At 43.3% G+C, this 23,210-nt stretch overlaps 1 protein-coding gene across 4 annotated transcripts in view; it reads right to left on the bottom strand.

Annotated features, from left to right (window-relative positions):
* Nucleotides 1-21,522, bottom strand: part of ADRA1A (adrenoceptor alpha 1A) — a 90,000-nt gene extending 68,478 nt beyond the window's left edge. For all 4 annotated transcript variants that reach the window (XM_059926237.1, XM_059926235.1, XM_059926236.1 and 1 more), the window contains exon 1: nucleotides 20,640-21,522. In XM_059926237.1, the coding sequence (XP_059782220.1) occupies nucleotides 20,640-21,522 (883 nt within the window). The remainder of the gene's footprint in view (nucleotides 1-20,639) is intronic.
* Between the last annotated feature and the right edge of the window lie 1,688 nt (nucleotides 21,523-23,210).

The following is a 23,210-nucleotide window of genomic DNA, read 5'->3' as shown; positions in this document are numbered from 1 at the left end:
CATGTGCGTGCTTACATACACACACACACGCACACACACACACATGCTCAACCACCCTCCCCAGGGGGATGAGCTCACTAGCGCACAAACATGCCATGTTCACTTCTGCCTTGGAGCTTGCCTTTTCAAATCTTACCTTTCAACACCCAGTTGAAGACTCTTTCCCTCCACAGAGATTTCCATGACTATTTAATCTCTGCCTGACCTATCTTGCCTCTGAATCCTAGAGCTTGTCCTGATAACTATTGTTTCTTGGGTGTCATCCTTTTCTTCCCAGTTAGACTTGAAGGCAGTGGGTCACCTTCTCCAGTACCCTCCATCAGACTTAGAACTGAGCACATAGCAGATGCTGGGTGCTCCGTAAACACTTCTGATTAATCAGCAAGTTCTGGAGAAGAACTGGACACGAAAACATCTGAGAACTCAGCGAACATTAGACTCACATGGTTAATAATTTACTCCCTGCTCCCTCTCATTTTCTGCCTATCCTTCTACTTGTCCTGGCTTTTTCCAGCTTCAATTCCTTTCATATAACTACTTTTCCCCTTCATCCAGGAAATTATACGAGCTAATCATGACAGGGTCAGGGTAGATAGTGCAGGGTTTTCTGTTTTCTCCTGGAGATGATGGCCAAGGCTAATGCCTTGTTTGCCATATGATCGACATGGTTCTATTGAGGAAGTTAACACACCATAGAGGAAAAATCATGACGGACCTTCTGTTACTGGCTTGGTGGCACTGGTTAAACTCTTTAACACCTATGAGTCTCATTTCTTGGGCAGGTAAAACAAGGATAAAAACACCTCCTCACAACTTTATAGGGCAACTGTGGAGTTAAGGAAAATAATACTTGAATAATGGGCTAAGGATATAGGATTGGATGTACCAGAGGAAGAATGAATGCACCTCATGGATGGCCAAGGCATTCTTCATTTTAAAGGATGTTCCAGAAGGGCAATGTTTAAACCAAAAAAACCTCATAAAAGTGGAAAATTCCAGACTCTGTAAACTAGTCCAAAGGAGGAGAATAATCTAGAAATCACAAATAGCCCATGATGAGGTGAGGGGGTATCTGGGCAGGTCTGCTGCCTCTCAGGAGTGATGATACAGAGAAGAACTATAAAAGGGAAAGGAGCAGTCCCCACACAGGAGCCAGACCAGACATCAGGAGAAAACTTCCTTTGGTTTGCCACCCACGGGAGCTAAGCAGGACCTTGAATTCATGGCAGAGCTTTCCTTTTCAGTTTCTCTTGCTGTATAAAAAGAGGCTCAGAAAAACCACTCCAAACTTTTTTGACTACCAAGGGTCACTTTCTTATTTTTCCCAACAGAACCTGTGTTTTGAAAAATTTTAAATGAGATAGAGTAGGTAAACATTGACTAACACAGATCATTGTGCCATAGATGTTAGTTACAGAAAACACATTGTGATTGTTTCTCCTCCTGTTTTTCTGCTCAAAGATAGAAAATCGTCAGAGTTTTGAGCATCATGAGATAACCAGTATTGCCCTAATAGAATGACACAGGTCCACCATTCCTTTTCTTTTGGAGCCAGATATGTTTTGGAACCCAGGATGTTTCAGATTTTATAAAAGTAATACGGATCACATACTATACATTGAATAATACCATCAGAGAGGCAGGGGTACCCCACAATCAAACACATGCATCTTTTTGCAACTTGATGTGTGAATTAAAAAATCTAGAGGGGCTTCCCTAGTGGTGCAGTGGTTAAGAATCCACCTGCCAATGCAGGGGACACGGGTTCAAGCCCTGGGCTGGGAGGATCCCACATGCCACGGAGCAACTGAGCCCGTGCGCCACAACTACTGAGGCCCTCGCACCTAGAGCCTGTGCTCCACAACAAGAGAAGCCACCGCAATGAGAAGCCTGCGCACTGCAATGAAGACCCAATACAGCCAAAAATAAAAACAAATAAATAAATAAATTTATTTAAAAAAAAAGAGTATTGGTGAATGTGGATCCAGATATAATTCAAAAAAGATCTAGATAAAATATAAATATTATATAAAATTTATTTAAAATATAGATTTTATATTCTATAATCTCTATATTCTGAAATCTATATTCTCATAGAGCTCATAGAATCTACAGATTCATGTGAGTTCAGGTTAGGTTCACTGCCAAATGAGTTCTCATTAGCTCCAAATTAGTAATCTAGAACTTTTTAGACCCAAATTAGTAAGCTAGAACTTTCCATCTTTGGAATTTTTGAATTTAGGAATTCCAAAGGAATCATGCACTATTTTATGTAGTATTAATATTTTTTAAAAAAGAGGTAATATTTTTTAAAGCTTCCATCAAGCTTTAGGAAATGTAAAAAATACTGGGTAGCAATCTCAAAACTACTACAAAGCTACAGTAATCAAAACAGTGTGGTACTGGCATAAGATTAATAGACGTATGGAATATGGAAAAGAAAGTCCAGAAATGACCCATATATCTATAGTCAATTGAATTTCTACAAGGATGCCAAGATCACTCAGTGAAGGAAAAGATAGTCTCTTCAACATGTAGTGCTTGAGCAACTGGATTTCCACATGCAAAAGAATGAAGTTGGAACCTTACCTCACACCACACATAAAAATTAATTCAAAATGGATCAAAGGCTAATGGTTAGAGCTAAAACTAAAAACTCTTAGAAGGAAGGATAGGGATAAGTCTTTGTGACCTGGATCAGGCAATGATTTCTTAGATATAGCACCAAAAACACAAGCAACAAAAGGAAAATCAGGTAAATTGGACTTCATAAAAATTAGACATTTGTGCATCAAAGGACACTATCAAGAAAGTGAAAGGACAATCCACAGAATAAGAGAAAAGTATTTGCAAGTCATATATCTCATAAGGTTCTAGTATCCTAAATATATAAAGAACTCCTACAACTCAACAACAAAGACAAACAACCTAATTTAAAAATGGGCAAAAGACTTGAATAGACATTATGCCAAAGAAGGTACACAAATGGCCAACAACCACATGAAAAGATGTTCAACTTCTGTAGTCATCACTGAAACGCAATTCAAAACCACAACAGATACTACTTTATGTCCAGTAGGATGGTTATAATTAAAAGACAAAAAGGAAAATAAGTATTGGTGAGGATGTGGAGAAATTGGAACCCTCATACGTTGCTGGTAGGTATGTGAACTGGGGTAGCTGCTGTGAAAAACAGTTTGTTAGTTCCTCAATAAGTTAAACATAGTAGGACAATATGACCCAACAATTCCACTCCTAGGTATAGACTGAAAGAAACTAAAAACGGGTATTCAAACAAAAACTTTTACCTGAATATTTGTAGCAGTGCTATTCACAATAGCTAAAAGGTAGAAACAACTCAAATGTCCATCAACTGATGAAAGGATAAATAAAACGTGGTATATCCATATAATGATATTCAGTTATGGAAAAGAATACAGTACTGATACATGCCACACAGGGATGAGGCTTGAAAACATCATGCTAAGTGAAAGAAGCCAGACACAAAAGGCCACACAGTGTATGATTCCATTTATACGTACTATCATAGGCAAATCTATACAGACAAAAGCAGATTGATGGTTGCCAGGGGCCTGGGATGGGGGAAATGGAGAGTGACTTTTAAAGGGAACAGAGTTTCATTTTGGGGTAAAGAAAATGTTTTGGAAGTAGATAGTGGTGATGATTGCACAACATTGTTAATGTACTAAGTGCTACTGAATTGTATGCTATAAAATGGTTAAAATGGTAAATTTTACCAAAATAAAAAAAATAGTGAGTAGACAACTATTACTTTTTAAGGAACCTTAAGGCATCTGGAGACTGTTTTTGTTTGCTTTTTTTTTTTTTTTTTTGGAATCACTAGCCAAGATATTGGAAACACAGTTAAAAAAAACCAGTCTGAATCATAATCAGAATTGGTTTTCTTTTGCTTTAAACGTGGTGTTTCTAAAGATTTTGACTGATTTTAGGAATTCCTTTAATATAAACTATGGTTTATCAGTCTTGGCAATGTTGTCGTTTGGGGCTGGATAATTCTTTCTGTGGGGCCATCCTGCACATTGCAGCATGTTTAGCAGTATCCCTGGCCTCTATCCAGTAGATGCCAATAGCACCTCTCACCCCAACTGTGACATCGTGACAACCAAAAATGTCTCCACACATTGCCAAATGTCCCCTGGGCGTCAAAATTGCCCCTGGTTGAGAACTCCTGCTGTGAATTCTTTAGGAACGGTTTGTTTTCCTGGGAGTTCACCCTCTCCTAGAGTTTCCTTTAAAAAAAATATCCATTTCTGAGATTGTCCTTTAGTTATCTCTTGATGACAGCAAAATCATTTTACAAAGCATATGATTGCAGATGGCAGGTAACCTTCAAAAACATTTCTCATCATGTGGGATCAAACTACATGACCAATTTGTAAACAGCAAGTTTCTCACTGGCAACTAAATGCCCCAGCGATAAGCTAAATGTGGAGAGTACACAAAAAAATAAAGAAAGTTAGTGTGCAATGTTCCCTTTTCAAACCCTTTTTGGGCAAAGACTACGGCTCTGCCAGCATTCCAGAACAATGACAGCCGATGTGACCTTTGTCAACTTTCCCTCCTTCTCCTTTGAAAATGCAAACCGAACTCCTTCCAGAACTTCTTCTGATACCCTTTACTGAGTCTGGAATCAGATACTATTACAGAGAGCAACCTGTGCTCCAGACCCCCCCAGCGGCCACTGCCAGTGGAAAGGCGAGGACTCAGTGTCCAGGACTCCGGGTTCCCTGGCCGCTTCCACGGGCGCAGCACCACTTTCATCCATTTCATATCTTCTGAGCCATTTCATGGCTTCTGAGTAGGATATCATTGGAACAAGGAATTGTGAAGCTGAGAAGCTGGAAATCTACTGGTCCCACGCAAGCCCATTTTTCTACAGATGAGGAGCTGGAACCCAGGGCTTTTAACTCATGGCCAGAGCACTTTCCTCTGTTCCAGGGAGGGCAGCCAGGTAGCTCCATCAAGATGTCATTTCCTCCTTGCTGTGCCTTGGTTTCCACTTCTCTACATGAGCCTGGCGACTTCTATCTTACAGGCTTTTTCTAGGAATTAAATTAGATGCAAAAAGTGGCCTGCAAGCACCACTGCTATGGACTGAATGCTTGTGTCTCCCCGCCCCAAATTCATCTGTTGGAGCCTTACCCCTCACTGTGATGGTATTTGGAGGCAGGGCCTCCAATTTGGGAGTTAATTAGGTTTGGATGAGGTCACAAGGGTGGAGTTCCCATGATGGGATCCGTGTTCTTATAAGGAGATAAAGGGACCGGAGCTGGTTCGCCCTCTGCAGTGTGAGGACAGAGCGAGAAACCAGCCGTCTGTAAACCAGGAAGAGGGTCCTCATGAGAACCTGACCATGCTGCACCCTGACCTCGAAACTTCCCAGCTCAGAAACTGTAAGAAATAAATACCCGTTGTTTAAGACAGCCTGTCTGTGGTGTTCTGTTACAGCAGCTTGAACTGACTAGGGCGACCAAACCTCACGTCCCATACGTAAACTCCTTCATTTCTTTATCCTGGAAGAAGACTTGTTAAGCTCTTCACATGATTTCATCTCATCCACTTGTGATCAAGAGAAAGTTCAGCCTGCTTACCTACACAGACTCTGCCCCATCTGACTCCATAGGTATCTCCCTCTGATTGCTTTGTCTTGAACCACAAGCTTCCATGAAACCAAAGGAAATGATCACATGTCAGGCTATTCTCATTTCTGCTTCACATTTTGATATCAACCTGAAAAGATGCCAGGGCTGAGGCAGTGATGTGTGGATCAAGCTGCACTTCCTCATCCCTTTTCTAAATTCTTAATAAATCTAAAAGAATACACATATAGGTGAAATTTTACATCACTACTAAAAAACACTAGGGAAGGGCCATATCCATAAGCTAGAACCTCTGAGAGATTTCTGGAAACTATAATTCCATCACCACCAGCCTGAATGAAGGACTAATGGGTCCTCAGTTTACCTCAAGAAAAGGGGTGAAGGGAAGATGGCTCCCAGTTGCTGCCAGGTGACACCCCCAGGGGCTTGGAATAGCAGATGCTAGAGATACAGGCAGACTCAGGGGTAGCTTTTCAAAGACAAATCGTAACTGCACTCGAGTGTCTGAGGAGAGTACTGATGCTGAGGTCCACACAGGGTGGAAAATCCCTCGGTTTTCCCATCAAGACCAGCAAACAAGTAAAGGGAGGCTCTTCGGGACGTGGATCCCAGGGGGCCGGCCATGCCACCTGGAGGAGAGATCACTGCACCCACTGTGTCAACCAAACAGGACAAGGACTCTTCTGCTGTGCAACAGTGAACCTTTGTCCTTCTACCTCCTCTCTACTCGCTCTGGATGAACAGATCGGTATACTCTGGCAAATATAAACTACAACAAAGACAGTTCTTTCCTTCTCCCCTTAATATGGGCCTGAAAGATTTGGACCAGGACCCAACCAGTTCCAAACAGAACCCATTTCAAATTTTATCCCTAGGTCACCCTCAGTGAGGTTGAACAAAAAGAGAAGAATTACTGTTTCCGTGAAAAAATTCAGCTGCTCAGGAGATGAGGTCGATCCGAGGAATCTGAGATCCTCAGATATAAAACTCCACTTTTGGGACTTCCCTGGTGGCACAGTGGATAAGACTCCATGCTCCCAATGCAGGAGGCCCGGGTTCAATCCCTGGTTAGGGAACTGTTTCCCACATGCATGCTGCAACTAAGAGTTTGCATGCCACAACTGAAGAGCTGGTGAGCTGCAACTAAGGAGCCCACCTGCTGCAACTAAGACCCGGCGCAACTAAATAAATAAATAAATATTTTAAATAAATAAATAAAAAATAAAACTCCACTTTTAAAACAGTGATATGGAAGAAAATCTCTATGTTGTATTGAAATGCAATTTAAGGAGCTATTGGGTATACAAATGCAGTGTAGGAGATAATGAAGATGGAACAATATGCCAATAAAATGGAGTGGACTGGAGCAAAGGTGGTGGAGGTAGCTACTAAGGCTAACTAGGTAAAATAGAACACACACTGGAGAAACGTGAGAAACTTGGAAGTCAGAGGAAAATAGCGAGAAGATGACTAATGTGGGTAAAAGAGCAAGAGGAAAAGGGGACAGGTACAGGAGATCCAAAATAGAGCTAATATGAATTCCAAGAGAAAGAGTGAAGCAGACGAAGTGATCACCAAAGGATGCTATCTTTAGCTTCAGGACAAAAAAAAAAAAAAAATGTGCACGGGGTTCCAGGCAATCACAATGAAAAAGTTACCCCACAACCAGAAATGTCCAGGGGACATTTTTTAATTTGATTGGGAAAAAATTCTATAAACATCTTGGTTAGAAAATAAACACATAAATAAAGAGAATACATGAGAAAAGGAAAACAATAATCAAGTTGGCCTCAAGTTATTTATAAAGCACTAAATACCAAGAGACAGAGGAGTAACAACAACAATATTTTGAAATTAAAAAAATATATAACTCGAGTTCTATACTCAGAGAAGTTGTCTTTCATGTATTTAGGCTCAGGCATATATGGGCTTAAAAAATGCGTTTGGCTTATGTTGTTATTGGTCAAATTTTATTTGGCATTATACTCGAATATAATAGCAAATATTTTAAACCTTGTGGGTCATGCAGTCTCTGCAGCAACTACTCAACTCGGCCACTGTAGCATGGAAGCAGCCATGGATGATTTGTAAGCAAATGTATATGGCTGTGTTCCAATAAAACTTTATTTACAAAAACAGGCCATAGGGTGCTGGTCCTTATTTCACATGGTAGATAAAGCAAAATCCAGAGCTCATGAATGAGTAAATCATAGTATATAATAAGAAGGCTATTTGTATTACTAAACTAAATTACAGAAAGATACAAAAGACAGGATAGGAAATATAAACATTTAATAGCAATAACCGACATTTAAAACACAGAATTTTATTAACCAAAAGATGTACGTTTCTGGAGGAAGGGAAAATAAGAGTGTGATAAACTTCTTCCCTTATGTGGGCAAAGGTGGGTGATAGGGATGGTTGTTTAAGAGAGAAACAAAGGTTTAAAAAATGCTTTTGAAAAGCTCAAAGATAATCTCTAGTAGAATTAAAAATAGGAGACCGCCTTTCCAAAATACTGCAGAATTTAAAAAGCAAAGAATAAAATGGTCCAGTTTGCAAGAGACAGAAAACAAAGAAAAGGAAGGAAACATAAAACCAGGAGACAAAAATCAACCCAAATATATCTGTTAGAATCAGCGGAAATTAGTTAAATGTTTACTAAGAGACAAATACCCAGATAAGACACGTAGACACTGAAAAATCCATTTGATGCAAGTTACACAAGCTGATGTATAAAAAGACAGGCAGGGGGCTTCCCTGGTGGCGCAGTGGTTGAGAATCTGCCTGCCAATGCAGGGGACACGGGTTCGAGCCTTGGTCTGGGAAGATCCCACATGCCGCAGAGCAGCTAAGCCCATGTGCCACAACTACTGAGCCTGCGCTCTAGAGCCCGTGAGCCACAGCTACTGAGCCCACATGCTGCAACTACTGAAGCCCGCGTGCCTAGAGCCTGTGCTCCACAACAAGAGAAGCCACCACAATGAGAAGCCCGCACACCACAACGAAGAGTAGCCCCCGCCCACCACAATTAGAGAAGGCCCATGCGCAGCAATGAAGACCCAACACAGCCAAAAATAAATAAATTAAATAAATAAATTAAAAAAAAAAAGACGGGCAAAGGTATGTTGGCAAATGCAAACAAAAATATATTAGAGATTGCAATATTAATTTTCAAAAATGTACATATCAAGGAAAAATAAATAGGACAAAAACTCTATTAATTAAATAAATAAATCTAAATAATACCTTTAAATGAAGGTATTATTGACTTAATCTCTTAAGTATCATGCATCCGCATCAACATATATAAAGTAAAACCTGTTAAAAATATAAGAAATAGGGCTTCCCTGGTGGCGCAGTGGTTGAGAATTTGCCTGCCAATGCAGGGGACACGGGTTCGAGCCCTGGTCTGGGAAGATCCCACATGCCGCGGAGCAACTGGGCCCGTGAGCCACAACTACTGAGCCTGCGCGTCTGGAGCCTGTGCTCCGCAACAAGAGAGGCCGCGACAGTGAGAGGCCCGCGCACCGCGATGAAGAGTGGCCCCCACTTGCCGCAACTGGAGAAAGCCCTCGCACAGAAACGAAGACCCAACACAGCCAAAAGTAAAATAAATAAATTAATTAAAAGGGAAAAAAAAAATATATAAGAAATAATTGTTAGAATTATTCCCAGTAGGAAGGTTTACCATACCTCTCTCAATATGTAACAAATAAAGTAGATCATGGATAAAGGTAAAGATAATGAATACTGGATAAAGATGATCTTAATAACACCTCGTTAATGTTTAATTAATATATATCTTTCAAACATTAAATCTATTAAATGTGCTAATTATTGATCATATATCGTCATTAAAAAAGCCTCAATTCATTTCATAAGCTAGAAATTATTGGATGCACATTCTCTGACCACTATAAAGTAAATTCAAAATTAATTTTTAAAAATGGGGGATAAAATCACAAATTATTTTTTAAATTAATGAACAACAATAATACAGTGAATCCTCTTCTGTCCACATAGGACTAAGGAGCTACTAAAAGAGGAAAAACAGAAAAATTGGATGAGAGTACTGCCTAGCAAAACATCAAGTAAGGAATTCAAGTCTGCTTGGAGGAAAATGTACAACTTTGGTTGTTTTTAATCTTAGACAGGAATAAATTAAAGTATGTGAACCAAACATTTTCCTCAAGTTAATATAAAAGAACAAAATATAACCAGAAAAATAAATTTCTGGAGATTAAATTAGTGCACTGGAAAACAGAGCAAAGTGATTAATAAATCTAGGACATGGGTTCTTTGAAAAAACTAATGAAATAGACAATCTTTCAAGATATCTCAGTGAAGACAAAAAGCAACAAAACACAAGTATATGATGTGGGAAATGAGAAAGATAGAAAAGAAATGAAAAATAACAGAATTTCCTGTAGAATTCTGTGCTAAAATGTTAAACCTCAATGAGAAGGAAAATAGAAAATAAGAAAACAAAGATTATCAAATCTGACAATCAGAAAAGACCACTATCCATGGAAGAAATAGAAACCAGTCTCTGAGAGCTGCATCCATAAAAGGAGCTGGGTCCAAATGTTTTATGGGCAAGTTCTTTCAAACCTTCAAGGAACACATAATTCTTATGCTATTTAAATTGTTACAGATGGTAGAAAAAAAAATGGAGAGTGTCACAATTCGTTTTATAAAGTTAACATAAACTCGAAACCAACATGCAACAAAAACAGCACTGTAAAATAAAACGATATACTCATTTCACATAGAAATACAGATGCAAACCAGAAATAAAATACTTAGTATAATGCAGTAACATAAAAAAGAATAATGTCACTGATCAGATAGAATTTAATCCAAGAATATATGGATAGGTTAATATTAGGAAATAAAATTTATCAAATCAATATCAATGAAAAATATTATATTGATGTATATTTAAAAAGCAGCATTTGATAAAATTAAAAATTCATTTTTGATAAAATTGTTCTATAAACTATAGAAAGATACGTCCTTGACATGACGAAGGATACTGATCTAAAAACCATCGTGCTGTATCTAACGTTGAAATACCAAAGCAGCATTTCCTGACTTCACTGTAACAATCATTTTTCTAGGACATGTTAGTAAGTGTGATTAAAAGTAAAGTTTAAACAATAGTCCGAAAGTAGTTTGGGAAGTAAATGGAGAAACATGTCATATATTTTTATTGAAGTACAGTTGATTTACATATGTCATATTTCTTAACAGGAGGTCTCAATGTGATAAAGATGTTTCCTTTCAAATTAATCTATACATACTAAAAATTATGATTAACATGTGACAGGATTTGTGTGTGTGTGTGAGTGTGTGTGCGTGTGTGTGTGTGTCTTGGTGGGGGTAAGAGATGTAACTTGACAAAATGAGTCCAGACTTTTCCCGGAAGAACGTGCAAAGACAGACAAAATCATTCTTAAAAAGAATATTCATCCAGAGCTTCCCCAGTGGCACAGTGGTTAAGAATCCGCCTGCCAATACAGGGGACACGGGTTTGAGCCCTGGTCCGGGAGGATACCACATGCCGCAGAGCAACTAAGCCCGTGCGCCACAACTACTGAGCCTGTGCTCTACAGCCCGTGAGCCACAACTACTGAAGCCCGCGCACCTAGAGCCTGTGCTCTGCAACAAGAGAAGACACAGCAGTGAGAAGCCCGCGCACCGCAATGAAGAGTGGCCCCCGCTCGCCGCAACTAAAGAAAGCCCGCGAGCAGCAACAAAGACCTAACGCAGCCAAAAATAAATAAATAAAAGAAATAAATTTATTAAAAAAAAAAAAGAATATTCATCCAGGGGCCTTAACCTAGAAAATATTAAAATGTATTATGAAACAACAGTAGTTAAAATAATGTAGCACCAATATTAGAGAGGCAGATAAATGTAACAGAAGTGGGAGTTCCAAAATAGGTTCAGGATTCTCTCTAATACAACAAAGGTAGTTTTCCAAAGAAGATGGGAAAGGATACATTATTCAATAAATCTTTTAAGAATATCTGGTTAACCATTTCTACACAAATACAGTTAGACATCACCTACCAAAACACAAAAGTAAATTCCAGGTAGATGACAAATGATGCTTTAAAAGAACGAGGAGAAAATAGAGGTTATCTGATTTACGTGGGGGAAGATCTCTCCAAGCATCCCTGAGAAGGCACAATCCATGAAGAAACAGATTAAAATATGTGACTACATAAACATTTTAAATGTCTATGTATTTGTAAAAGCCACAAAAGGGATAAAATGCAAAAAAAAAAACCAATGGGAAAAATAGTTGCTGAATATGTATAAAGATTATAACATTGTTAAATACTCCTGGTCTTTATTCCCTTTTCAGTGAACCTATCTCGCTCTCTCCGCCTGCATCCATTTGCCATTGCTGTTCCATAGAAGATGGATGCCCCCCAGGGAAGGAAGGGGACATGGTGCTGAGGAGGGTCCCATTTAGCCAGAAAAAGGAAGGGAAAGCCTGCCACATCTGTCCTCCACCGGTGGACTGCGGGGAAAAGTGGGGAAGGAGGGAGTGAAAAGAGGCATCCTGGTGTTTGTTCCGAGCTCCCCTCTCAACAAGGACCACAGAGGCATTTAAGAAGATAAAGGTGGTAGTGAAGGTGCTTTTCCCCACTCTCCATTCTGGGCATCTGGGAGAGGACACAGGAGGGCTCTAGCACCCATTAAAGTGACAGCCGGTGTAGGTGGGCAGAGAGTAAGTCTGGGTTGGCACACCTGTTTGGTGTGGTGTGCTTGGGTGTGGAATGAGATGGTGTGGCGTGGAGGGGTGTGGAAGGAACCCACAGAGCTCTCCGTACCTTGAGACAGGGATGAAACATTGCTGAGGGTTTAGCTCAGAAGCTTGTGAAAGGTGATCACGGGGGCTGTTACGGATAAAGTGACTCCTTGGCTTATGGCCACAGAGCAATTGTCACCCCAGCCAGGAATCAGGTGCAGACACACATAAACTTTGAGTGTCTGTAGTCGCAGTAAGGACTGAGTGGGGTTGAGTCATCAGGTGGGTCAACGGTCCATGGGTGAGCACCGTCAGACTTACTGGGAGACGGCTGCGTGATGGCTGGAGACTAGCGCCTGGGGACCGGTCACTAGACTAAGCCAACATCCCCAGTGCAGGAAACTAAAAATCACCATGGAAGGTCAACCGAGGGCCCGACAATCTCCTGTCTCCCCGACCCCAATAACCACGAGGTTATGTGTGCCCCTGATTAACAATTTAGCAGGCAAACCTGAAAGGCTGAGTTATCCAAGTGAGGCTGAGTATATAAAGACACTGCTTAAGTGACTGGATTTGACTGAACTTATTGGATTCAACTAAAAGTGTATGTGTGTGTGTGTGTGTGTGTCTCCGCTGGAGTTCATGAAAAAGATCATATCAGTTTTTGAGAAATAAAGAAGGTACATTTTCTCAGCATGTCTGAATATAGCATGAGAAAGCCGGCAACCCAGGATATGCAGTAATAAGTGATTAATGTTCAATGTATACAATAATCTTACAAAAAGAAAATAAATGAAAATCAATGACTTAATAAAATGTGGCCAAAGAGCACAGACGAGCAATTTCACATCACAAAATCGAAATATAAATGACTGATAAAAATATGGGGGGAAATTTTCAAATAGTAAAGAAACATGCAGTTTCAAAATGAGAAGCCACTATGTAAGTGTCCAGTTGGAAAACCAAGTGAAAGGGCTAAAAGACAGTGAATCTACCAAACAAAGAAAACGCCTCAGGAAAACATCCTAGCGTCTGAACCTGAAACTATGAGGTAACACAACACAGCAATGCCTAAGTCACTAAGTATCGTCTCCTTCAAAGTAATGACTTGCCAGTGTGCAGCTGGTTTGAAAGAGGCGGCAATTGTTCAAAGCTTTGTTAGAACTTATAGTAGACGTTTTCTGAGGCTGCAGCACATTCTTTTGAATATGACGGTAAATCTCTGTTGACACATTCGTCTTGCAGAAAGAGCCACAATTAACTTAAAGCCAAGTCTGGTTAGACTAGTGATCAGGGAAAGCATTTCTCGTAAATCTGCTCTGGAGGCAATGACAGAAGAGGCATTCAAAAACTATGTGGCAGCTCACAGAAATAACTATTTTCAATCACGAGTGAGAAGGATCCTGCTTGGCAGGATATCTCTCAACTGTCCTGTGTAAATGTCTCCCAACTGGTCTATCCACAGTCTTCTTTTCATTAAGCCTTTGATAGTTTAAAATATAAACTTGATCATGTCATCTCTGCTCCTGGTCCTCTCCAGATAAAAACACAAACTCATAATATGACTTTAAAGGCTTATTTGGTCAGATCTCTTTTTGTCCAGCTTCATTTGATACTAGTTTTCTATCAGCCTTTCATCTCTGGCCACATTGGCCTTCTGGAAAACCCTCATAAGCATCAAGCCAGTCCTATCAGAGTTTTTACGCATCCCATTCCTTCCCTCCTCCTTTTAGCCAATGAAGAGCTCCTCATTCTACAGATCTCAGCTCAAAGGTCAAGCTCTCCTTCCTAGCAAGACTTTTCTGCCCTCCTGCCCAGGGTCACCCTTATCCACAGCATAGGTTTCCAAGGTACCACCCCATCCTCTTCATTGGATTTTTTATGTGGTTATCTGATTAATGTCTATTTCCCTGTGGAGATTAGAAGCCTGCAGGAAGGCAAGCACCCAGACTGGTGTTTACATGGTGCATTGCGTAAAGCCCAGCATACGGGGAGTTCTCCATAAATAACTGGAAGATGAAAGAGAAATGCTATTTGATGTGCTTGTGAGGAAGAGGTGCTGCAGGATGGCCACAAAAATCCCCTCATCCCTTTATGGATCTGCTCACCCATCAGGAGGTGAGTCTATTTCTCTCCCCGCCTTGAACCTATACTGGCCACATGACTTGCTTTTCCTGCAGAATGAGGCAACAGTGACACTGGGCCGGGTCTGGGCCTCTCTCTTCAGAAGCCTGGCAGCTCCTGCCCTCTTGGAGAGAACTGCCACACTGCGGGAGAGCGCGTCTCAACCCCTGGAGGAAGAGCGGCCACCGATTCTGACACCCAGACAGCCCAGTGAACTGGACCTGGACTCATCCCCGCCCCACAGAGTCACAAGCCATAACGTGACTGCTGCTTTAAGTTACTATGTTTTGGGCTTCCCTGGTGGCGCATTGGTTGAGAATCTGCCTGCCAATGCAGGGGACACGGGTTCAAGCCCTGGTCTGGGAAGATCCCACATGCCGCAGAGCAACTAAGCCCGTGCGCCACAAGTACTGAGTCTGCGCTCTAAAGCCTGTGAGCCACAACTACTGAGCCCGCGCCTAGAGCCTGTGCTCCGCAGCAAGAGAAGCCACCGCAATGAGAAGCCCGCCCACCGCAACGAAGAGTAGCCCCCGCTCGCCACAACTAGAGAAAGCCTGTGGGCAGCAACGAAGACCCAACGCAGCCAAAAATAAATAAATAAATTTATAAAAAAAAAATATGTCAGTGATGGTCTGTGAATCATATGAATTCAGATAAGATTAACATTTATTGCCATTTGCTCTGTGTTAGGCGCTATGCTAGGCATATTTTATGAAAAAGAAAGCCTGGGTTGAAATCTCAGGTCAACACTTTTTCCACCCAGCACACTGCCTTTGGTACTGCTGGGCTCTAGACAAAAGGATGAAATAAGCAAAGATGGTGCACACACTTCAGGAGCCCAGGCTTCCTTGAGGCACAGTTATACCCTTCCTTCTTTCCTATGTTGAAGGCTAACACCTTCAAATTCTCTTTATTTAGCTTCATGATCAAAACTTGTTTTTTAAAAACATTCACTCTAAGGTATAAATGACTGATAACGACGTGAAGCATGATCCCCCCTCCCCCGAAGGGGTTCTCAATTTCAGCCAAACATTTAGGATGCGGAAAGAAAACAAGACTAGCAAGACTTAGACTTGAAAGCAGACAAGTCAGATTCCTACCTGCAATCACACTATTCAGTCCAGCAACCCACCCAGCCCTGGTTGGGAGGAGCTGGGGAGAGAGTGAAGTGTAGAGTCCAGGAGGAGGCATAACCTTCTCATAACTCCAGAGGGACCTTCAGCAATGAAATGGAAAGCCCTCACTCACCTGATTATCCTGGTCTGGTTCTTACACAGGTGGGGGCTTCACCTCTCAGCTTTGTACACTACACTCACTCACCCCTGCTCTGGTTTTAGTTTCCAGTCCCACTGTTCTCTGGCAGCCTAGCGCAAGCTGATAAGCTATTCTCCCCAAGAGACTACTTGTTATACTTAAGAGCTCGTGTCCTTTGTGTATAATAACATAATGACATGTTTATTCTTCTATTCACATTTTGCATGAACTATGTACTTCAGATACTTACTAAAAACAAATAACATCTCACTGATGGCCCAGCAGACGTAGTGCTGTCTTCAAGTCCCTGCTTAGTCAAACTGCAATACTTCTAGAAGCTTCTGTAGTGATCTCCAGACACAGTTAATTGTCATATTTCTCAGCACTTGTAATACCACTTTGGGGACCAATCTCACAGATTTGTGATCATCTTTTTCAATTTGTCTCCTTAACTAGATTGTGAGGCCCTTGAGGGCAGGGAATGTGCTTTAGTCATCTTTTTGTTCTGTCTAACGCAGTGCCTGGAACTTATTATACAGCCATTAACTCCTGGAAGAAATAGTGTCTTACTAGTTTAGTGTCAGGAAGAAACCGTGGACCACAGATGTGGTAGGTTCGGTGATCTTGTGCCCATCTTCACTTCAACATTACCAGGTCTCCAAGACAGCAGATCCGAGAGGGAGGCTATGATTAGGCCAGAGTCTCCCTTCTCCTGGAGGACCTCAAGACCCAGTCTATCATGCTCATCTCCTTGGATTGCTAAGCCACCACCAGCAGTCCCAAACTCCCAATCACCTATCCTTACCTGAACTTTTTCCACCATCTAACTCTGTATGACCAGTAATCTGATCTAGCCTATGTCCCTTCACACACTCCTCTTCTTTTTTTTTTAACATCTTTATTGGAGTATAATTTCTTTACAATGTTGTGTTAGTTTCTGCTGTATAACACAGTGAATCAGCTCTAACCCACTCCCCTTCTTTACCAGGGTCCCTAGATACAGTCAGTCATCAGCAACATTCCCTATCACCCTCAACCTCTTAGCTGTGAGAAAGCAGCGTCCAGCCTTCTTGACTGGCCTTCCTTTAAATTTATGACCCTACGTCTCAAACACATCCTCAGGACCTCCTAAATTTCCATCATCTATTTACTCCCTCACCTCAAAGATTAATCTTTCACATCTTCTTTTGCTCCTCAAACCTCCATCATTTCCTATTTCTTCCTTACTCTTAGGTGATGATCTTGATTCTTACTTTTTTCTTTTCAACTCAACTCAGTTTACTGAAGGCAGCGAATACAGATACCACAGGATAGTTTCATATACATTTAGATATTTGGTTCATTTCTTTTTAAGAATGAGCAGACTGATATAGAAGGGAACCTGAAGAAAGAGGAATTAAGCTGATGTCTAGTTTTATCTGTCTGACTACAATTTGTTCCTGATGTGCAAAGCAACGCGCAAGCAATTACCATTATCCACATCTAAAATTTAACTCTCACAACAATGCTTTTGGCTTGGTAGTGAGGAACACCTGCTTTTTAAAAACTTGCATGTTTTCTATTCTTTTAGTCATTATGAAATTAAAAAATAACTTAGTTTTAAAAATACATAAAATTCATCAAATTTTGAGATGATCTTGATTCTTATTTCATTGAGGATATACATATATTTGGAAAAGATCTTTACCTTTCTCCCTCCATACCTACTGCCTTTGTGCTCATACACCCTGGTTTCCCTGTCACCTCTAAACCCTCTGGTCTCCTTCCTTGCCTACACCATCAGGATCTCTCTATTCCATCATTTCCATCAGAATATAAATATGATATCCTGTCTCCCACCTTTGAAAATTCTCTCTAGATCCTTCTAGCTACACTGCATTTCCCTGCTCCACTGTCTAGCAAAACCTTTCCAAAGAGTTGCCTGTTTTCACTGTCCCCACTTCATCTTTCATTCTCTCAAGAAAGCACACCATCAGGCTTTTGTCTCCATCACTCCACGGAAACTACTATCCTCAAAGCACCTCCTCATATCACCAAGGACCTCCACATGGCCAAAGTCCAATGTTGATTCTCCGTCCTCCTCTGACTTGGACTAGCAGCTGCATGTGACACAGCTGATGACTCTTGCCTTGGTGAAACATTTCCATTCAGCTTCGGGGACATCAGGCTCTCCTACCTCCCTGGCCACTCCTTCCCATTTTCTTTTGCTGGTTGGTTCTCCTTTTCCCAACCTTTAAATATCAGGATGCCCCAAGCCTCGGTTCTTATCTCTCTTTTCTCTCCAGACTTTCTCTCTTGCAGATCCTTCCATTTCTGTGGCTTTAAATATGGTGATGTGTCCCAAGTTTATATCATAGCCCAGCTTCCCCTCTTAGCTCCAAATTCATGTATCTAACTGCCTACTTGACATCTCTACTTAGACATCTAATAGACACTTCTCAACATGGCTGTACAAAATAAGCACTTGTACTTCACACTCCCACCAGCCCCTTACGACCTTTAGTTTTCCCAATCTCAGTAAAACGCACTACTATTTACCCGGTTGTTAGGTCCCCAAACCCGGGACTTATCTCTATTCCTCTCCTTTTCTCATATCCCATGTCCAAACTTGTCAGCTCTACCTTTGAAATAAGTGCCGAATGTGATCACTTCACATCACCCCCACCTGTCTCACCTGAGTGCAGGACAGCCTCACCTTTCTCTCCTTGACGTCTCCAACAGCCTCCTAACTGGTCTCCCTGTTTCCACTCTCACCCCAAAATAGCCCTCACTCCTCCCAGAAGCCAGAATGATACTTTAAAAATATAAGACCAGCCACTCACCTGCTAAAGCCCCTTTGATTGGATGGCTTCCCATCACAATTAGAATAATAAGCAAATTCTACTTTGGCTTAAAAGATAGGTCAGGTTCCTTCCCATCTCTGCACATGCTGTTCCCTCTGCCCAGAAAGCTCTTCCTCCCAGACTTTGCAAGGCTGGCTCCTCAATTCAGTCAGGTCTCTGCTCAAATATCACCTCTTCAGAGAGGACTTTTCTGACCACTCGCCACATGGATAGATAGAGCACCACTCTATCCTCTTATTCTGTTCATTTTTAAAATAGTGCTTATTAATCCTTGACTTCTTAAGATATATTTATTTGTTTCTGTCTATTTCCCCCCAAAGATTGCAAACATCTTACTGCAAGGATTCTTCTGCCTTGTTCATCCTAAGTGTCTAGAGCAAGTGCTTAATAAATACTCAACAAGTGAACAGATAGATGCATGAATAAATGTGCAAACTTCAGGAGGAAGGGATGGGATGCAGACAGGCAGGTAAGCAGCCAGTGGCTCAAGTAAAGAGTTTTACTATTTATTTAAATTTATTTAAATAAATTCAAAACTCTAATATAATTCTAGGAGCAGAGAAAGCAATAATGATGAAAGGCCAGGGAGTGGACTTGGAAGGGCATCTCAAGCAGCCACGTTGGGTAGAAATTTCTGCAGTGATAGAAATGTTCTATATCTCTGCTCTTCAAAACAGTAGCCACTGGCCACATGTGGCTATTGAACACTTGAAATGTGGCTGGTGGGACTGAATATTAATTTTCTTTAATTTATTTACATTAAACAGCCACGTGGGGCTGGTGGCTATGGTGTTAGACAGCAAAGCCCTAGAACCCGAAGAATCCCTTCCCCCAACTTGTGATTACAGGATAATAATGCCTACCTACCTCACTGAGTTATTGAGAGGACTAATGATATAAAATTGTCAATATCTGAAACATAGTTAGCCCTCAAAAAATAATAGCTGCTATTACTACACAGTGTTGCAAATTACTTTCAGTACATGTCATGTAAATTGGCTCTAAAGTACAGAAACAGACTTTTATTAATTTTTTTATTGTAATTTTTTGTTTGCCAGAGTTAGTGTATAACCAATGTGTGGGTCTATATTTGAGCTCACAAGCTAAAAATAGCAAACAACCATTTTGCGATCTCAGGAAGGCCTTCCAGAGACAGACGATTCCAAGTGGATCAGCTTGCTGATATTTATAATGAACTAATTAGTTTGACAACAGCTAATTTAGCATTTGCGAAAATTGGATTTGTAACATTACTGTATTATTTTCGAACAGTGTCATCTGAAGCTTCCTGAATGATTTTGGATAAGAGTTGTGTTTGCTTTAATACTTGGTATTAAAATAAAGCTGAATGTATTTACTTATTGGAAACATTATGTTGAATTCTTTAAAGGTTAAATTGGTTTGGACATAATATCATTTTTTTTTTTCTTGTCAGTGGCTCACCATACTTTCTTCCACACTGAATCCAGAAAACAAAATGAACACAGATACAGAACATAAGCAGACCGTTATAACTAACCCTTAATAATCTAATCTAATAATAAAATTACACGTTTGTTCAGAATAAGCATGGTGCTTACTTTTAGGACACAAGAATCTGCAGTCCACAGCAGCAGAGGTGAAAGTGGCATTCCATGGCCCCTGCCTAAGGGCCTGCTGGAGACTGAGACTTGAAATCCGAGGATGGATGTATTTAAATTAAACACATGCTTTAAAGCATTAAGAAAAGTTGACGTTCTTATTAAGGAGACCAATTAATCTGCTTCGGTAGGATGCCACTTTGCAGTAGTTGAAAAAGTGCCCTAGGACGTTATATAAATGAAACCAGGAGCAGAAAGGGAATGAAAATTTACTTTTCTACATAGGAGCCTTTCCTTAACTGCCCTCCCTAGCTTTGCTGTTTGAAATGCAGATCCTTTCTCTTCCACCCCTGACCGTGAGTCTGGGGTAGCATAATGGGAAGAGGGTGAAGACTCCTAAATGCTAAAATGAGGTGCTGTAAAGACTTACCAATGGGCATCACTAAGAAAAAAGGCAGCCAGCAGAGGACGAAGCAGCCGACCACGATACCCAGTGTTTTGGCCGCTTTCTTCTCCCGGGAAAACTTGAGGAGTCTCACGGAGAAGTGTGTCTTGTTCTTGGCGCTGGGCACCCCGCTGCCTCCTACCGGGGCATTTTTGCGATGGATGCGGAGCGTCACCTGCTCCGAGTCCGACTTGTGGGTCTTGAGGCCGGACTTGAGGCCCCGGCTCTCCCTCTTGGCCACCACGTAGACCCGGCAGTACATGACGAGGATGATGGTCAGCGGCACGTAGAAGGAGCCGAGCGCGGAGAAGAGCACGTAGCCCGGCTCCTCATTGATCTGGCAGATGGTCTCGTCCTCGGGGGCCGGCTGCCTCCAGCCGAACAGAGGCCCGATGGAGATGACCAGGGAGAGCGCCCAGACGCAGAGCAGAGCCATGAGACCCCTCTTCTGCGTGACGATGGTGGGGTAGCGCAGCGGGTAGCTCACGCCGATGTAGCGGTCGATGGAGATGATGCAGAGTCCCATGATGGAGGCCGTGCAGCACAGGACGTCCACCGCCGCCCAGATATTGCAGAAGACCCTGCCAAAGGCCCAGTAGCCCAAGATCTCGAAGATTGCGGAGAAGGGCAGCACCGTGGAAGTGAGTAGAAGGTCGGCCACCGCCAGGTTGACGATGTAGTAGTGAGTGACCGAGTGCAGATGCCGGTGGCAGGCCACGGAAAGGATCACAAGGATGTTCCCCAGTACCCCGAAAAGGATGAGGGCCCCCAAGATCACCCCGAGCAGAATGGCCTTGGAAATGTTCACCGGTGGCGGCGGGTGGGTGCAGTTGGAGCTGTCCGAGGCATTTCCAGGGAGAAACACCATGGTCCCAGCCGGGGCCGGGCGAGTTCCGGCTCTTGAGGGCCACGCCGGGCCTGGGCGGAGGTGGGAGCGAGGGAGCGGGGGGGGGGGGGGGGGGGGAGTCAAAAGGTCTCCGCTCCGGGGAGCCTTGCCTGCTGGGGTTGTCTGGGGGTAAGAGAGAGCGTACGGGTGGGAAGCAACCCGGGCCAGCCCTGGAAACCCTCAGAAGGCCACGCAAAGGGGCAGGGCATTAAAGGCAACATGGTCAGGGGCGCGCGGGGCTGCCCGCCGACCCTCTCCACCAGCAACGCTGGCCCGGGGCCCCAACTCCCTCCCTACGCGAGACTCAGCACAGAGCTCGAGGAGACGCGATGCAAAATGCAGTCCCAGAATTACGCGAGTCCCCTTTCCTGCACTGTCGGATCCGTCCGGGTGTGAAGATTGAGCATTCTGCACATAATTTGGAATTCAAAAATCCAGCGCCTGTCTCTCCCACAAACCACAAGCACGGACGGGTCTGCCGTCGACTCTCAAAGGCGGGGACCGTTGGCATCTGGGCACTTCTCCGCACCCGCAGTTACCCTCAGTGTGGCTGGACTCATGGTAGATCCAGCTTCTAGGCGCGCAGGCCGGGGGACGTGGATGTGAAATGTTTGCCAAGACCGAGGCGGCTGCGGAGCGTCGTTTGCCAGCGTCCTCCTGAAAGAGCGCAAAGAGAAATGCGGAGTGTAAGCCAGGCGCCCTGGGGAGTGAGACTGTGCCCTGCCTCGACTGGCGGTCGGACCCGGCGGGGAGTCCTGCCGACTCTGCGATCCCGAAGCGGTTCGCCCGGCAGCAGGCGAGCGCGCGGGAGGGGACCGCGAGCCGTGCCCCGCCGCTGGGAATCTGCCCTGGCGCGCTCCGCCGCGCAGCCTCTCGCGGGGTTCAAGAGCCGAAGCACACACCCGCCAAGCTGCAGCGCCCGGCGGCCGGACTGCTAGCAGCCGTGCAGTGAAATTAAAATCCCAGAGCCCGAGCAGCGCGATTGCGGCTGACGGACATGCAGCGCCGAGCCAAGCCGGTGGAAACCCGGAGGATCTACCCGCTTGCCACTAGAACAGGTTGCTTCGCAGTCACCTGGAGGAGGCGGCCTGGGAGAGGGAGCCGCTGCGACCCGGGGACCGCAGGGCCAGTGCCACGCGCACGCTCACGCCCGAGGAATTCACACTTGAGTGTGCGGAGAGCGTCGGTCTGTCGACCAGCCGAGCCGGCCTGAGAGCCGCGTCCAGAGCAAAGCCCTCGCGACCCAACGAGGGCTGAACGCGACCTAGATCGGTCCAGGATTCCTTTCCTAGCCAGAGGATCAGCGGTCCCGGAGCACTCGAGCCTCAAGCCACACCCAGGCGGGCTCCGGGGGTCCAAGAGGAAGAGTGGGAGCGGGGAGCGTCACTCTGTCTAAAGGGCTGTGCAGGCGGCAGTCACTGCGGGTTTTGTACAGTAGGCGTAAAAATCAAGTCCGCGCGCCCGCGGACAGGGGACGCCTCGTATTTTCCGAGCTGGGGACCACGGTCTGCGTAAGAGAGCTAGGTTTCCACAGCTGTGGGCCGACCGCAGGGACTCAGGCAGGAATGCGGGGAGTGGGGACACACCTTGCCTTGTAAGGACTCTGCGGCTGGGCCTTGAGGCGGGATTCCCGGGCAAAAGCTGCTGTGAACATCACAAGTTCTAGAGCT

This window comes from Balaenoptera ricei, chromosome 6 (genome assembly GCF_028023285.1).
Source record: "Balaenoptera ricei isolate mBalRic1 chromosome 6, mBalRic1.hap2, whole genome shotgun sequence".
NCBI lineage: Eukaryota > Metazoa > Chordata > Mammalia > Artiodactyla > Balaenopteridae > Balaenoptera > Balaenoptera ricei.
This window is presented reverse-complemented; position numbering and strand designations above follow the sequence as displayed.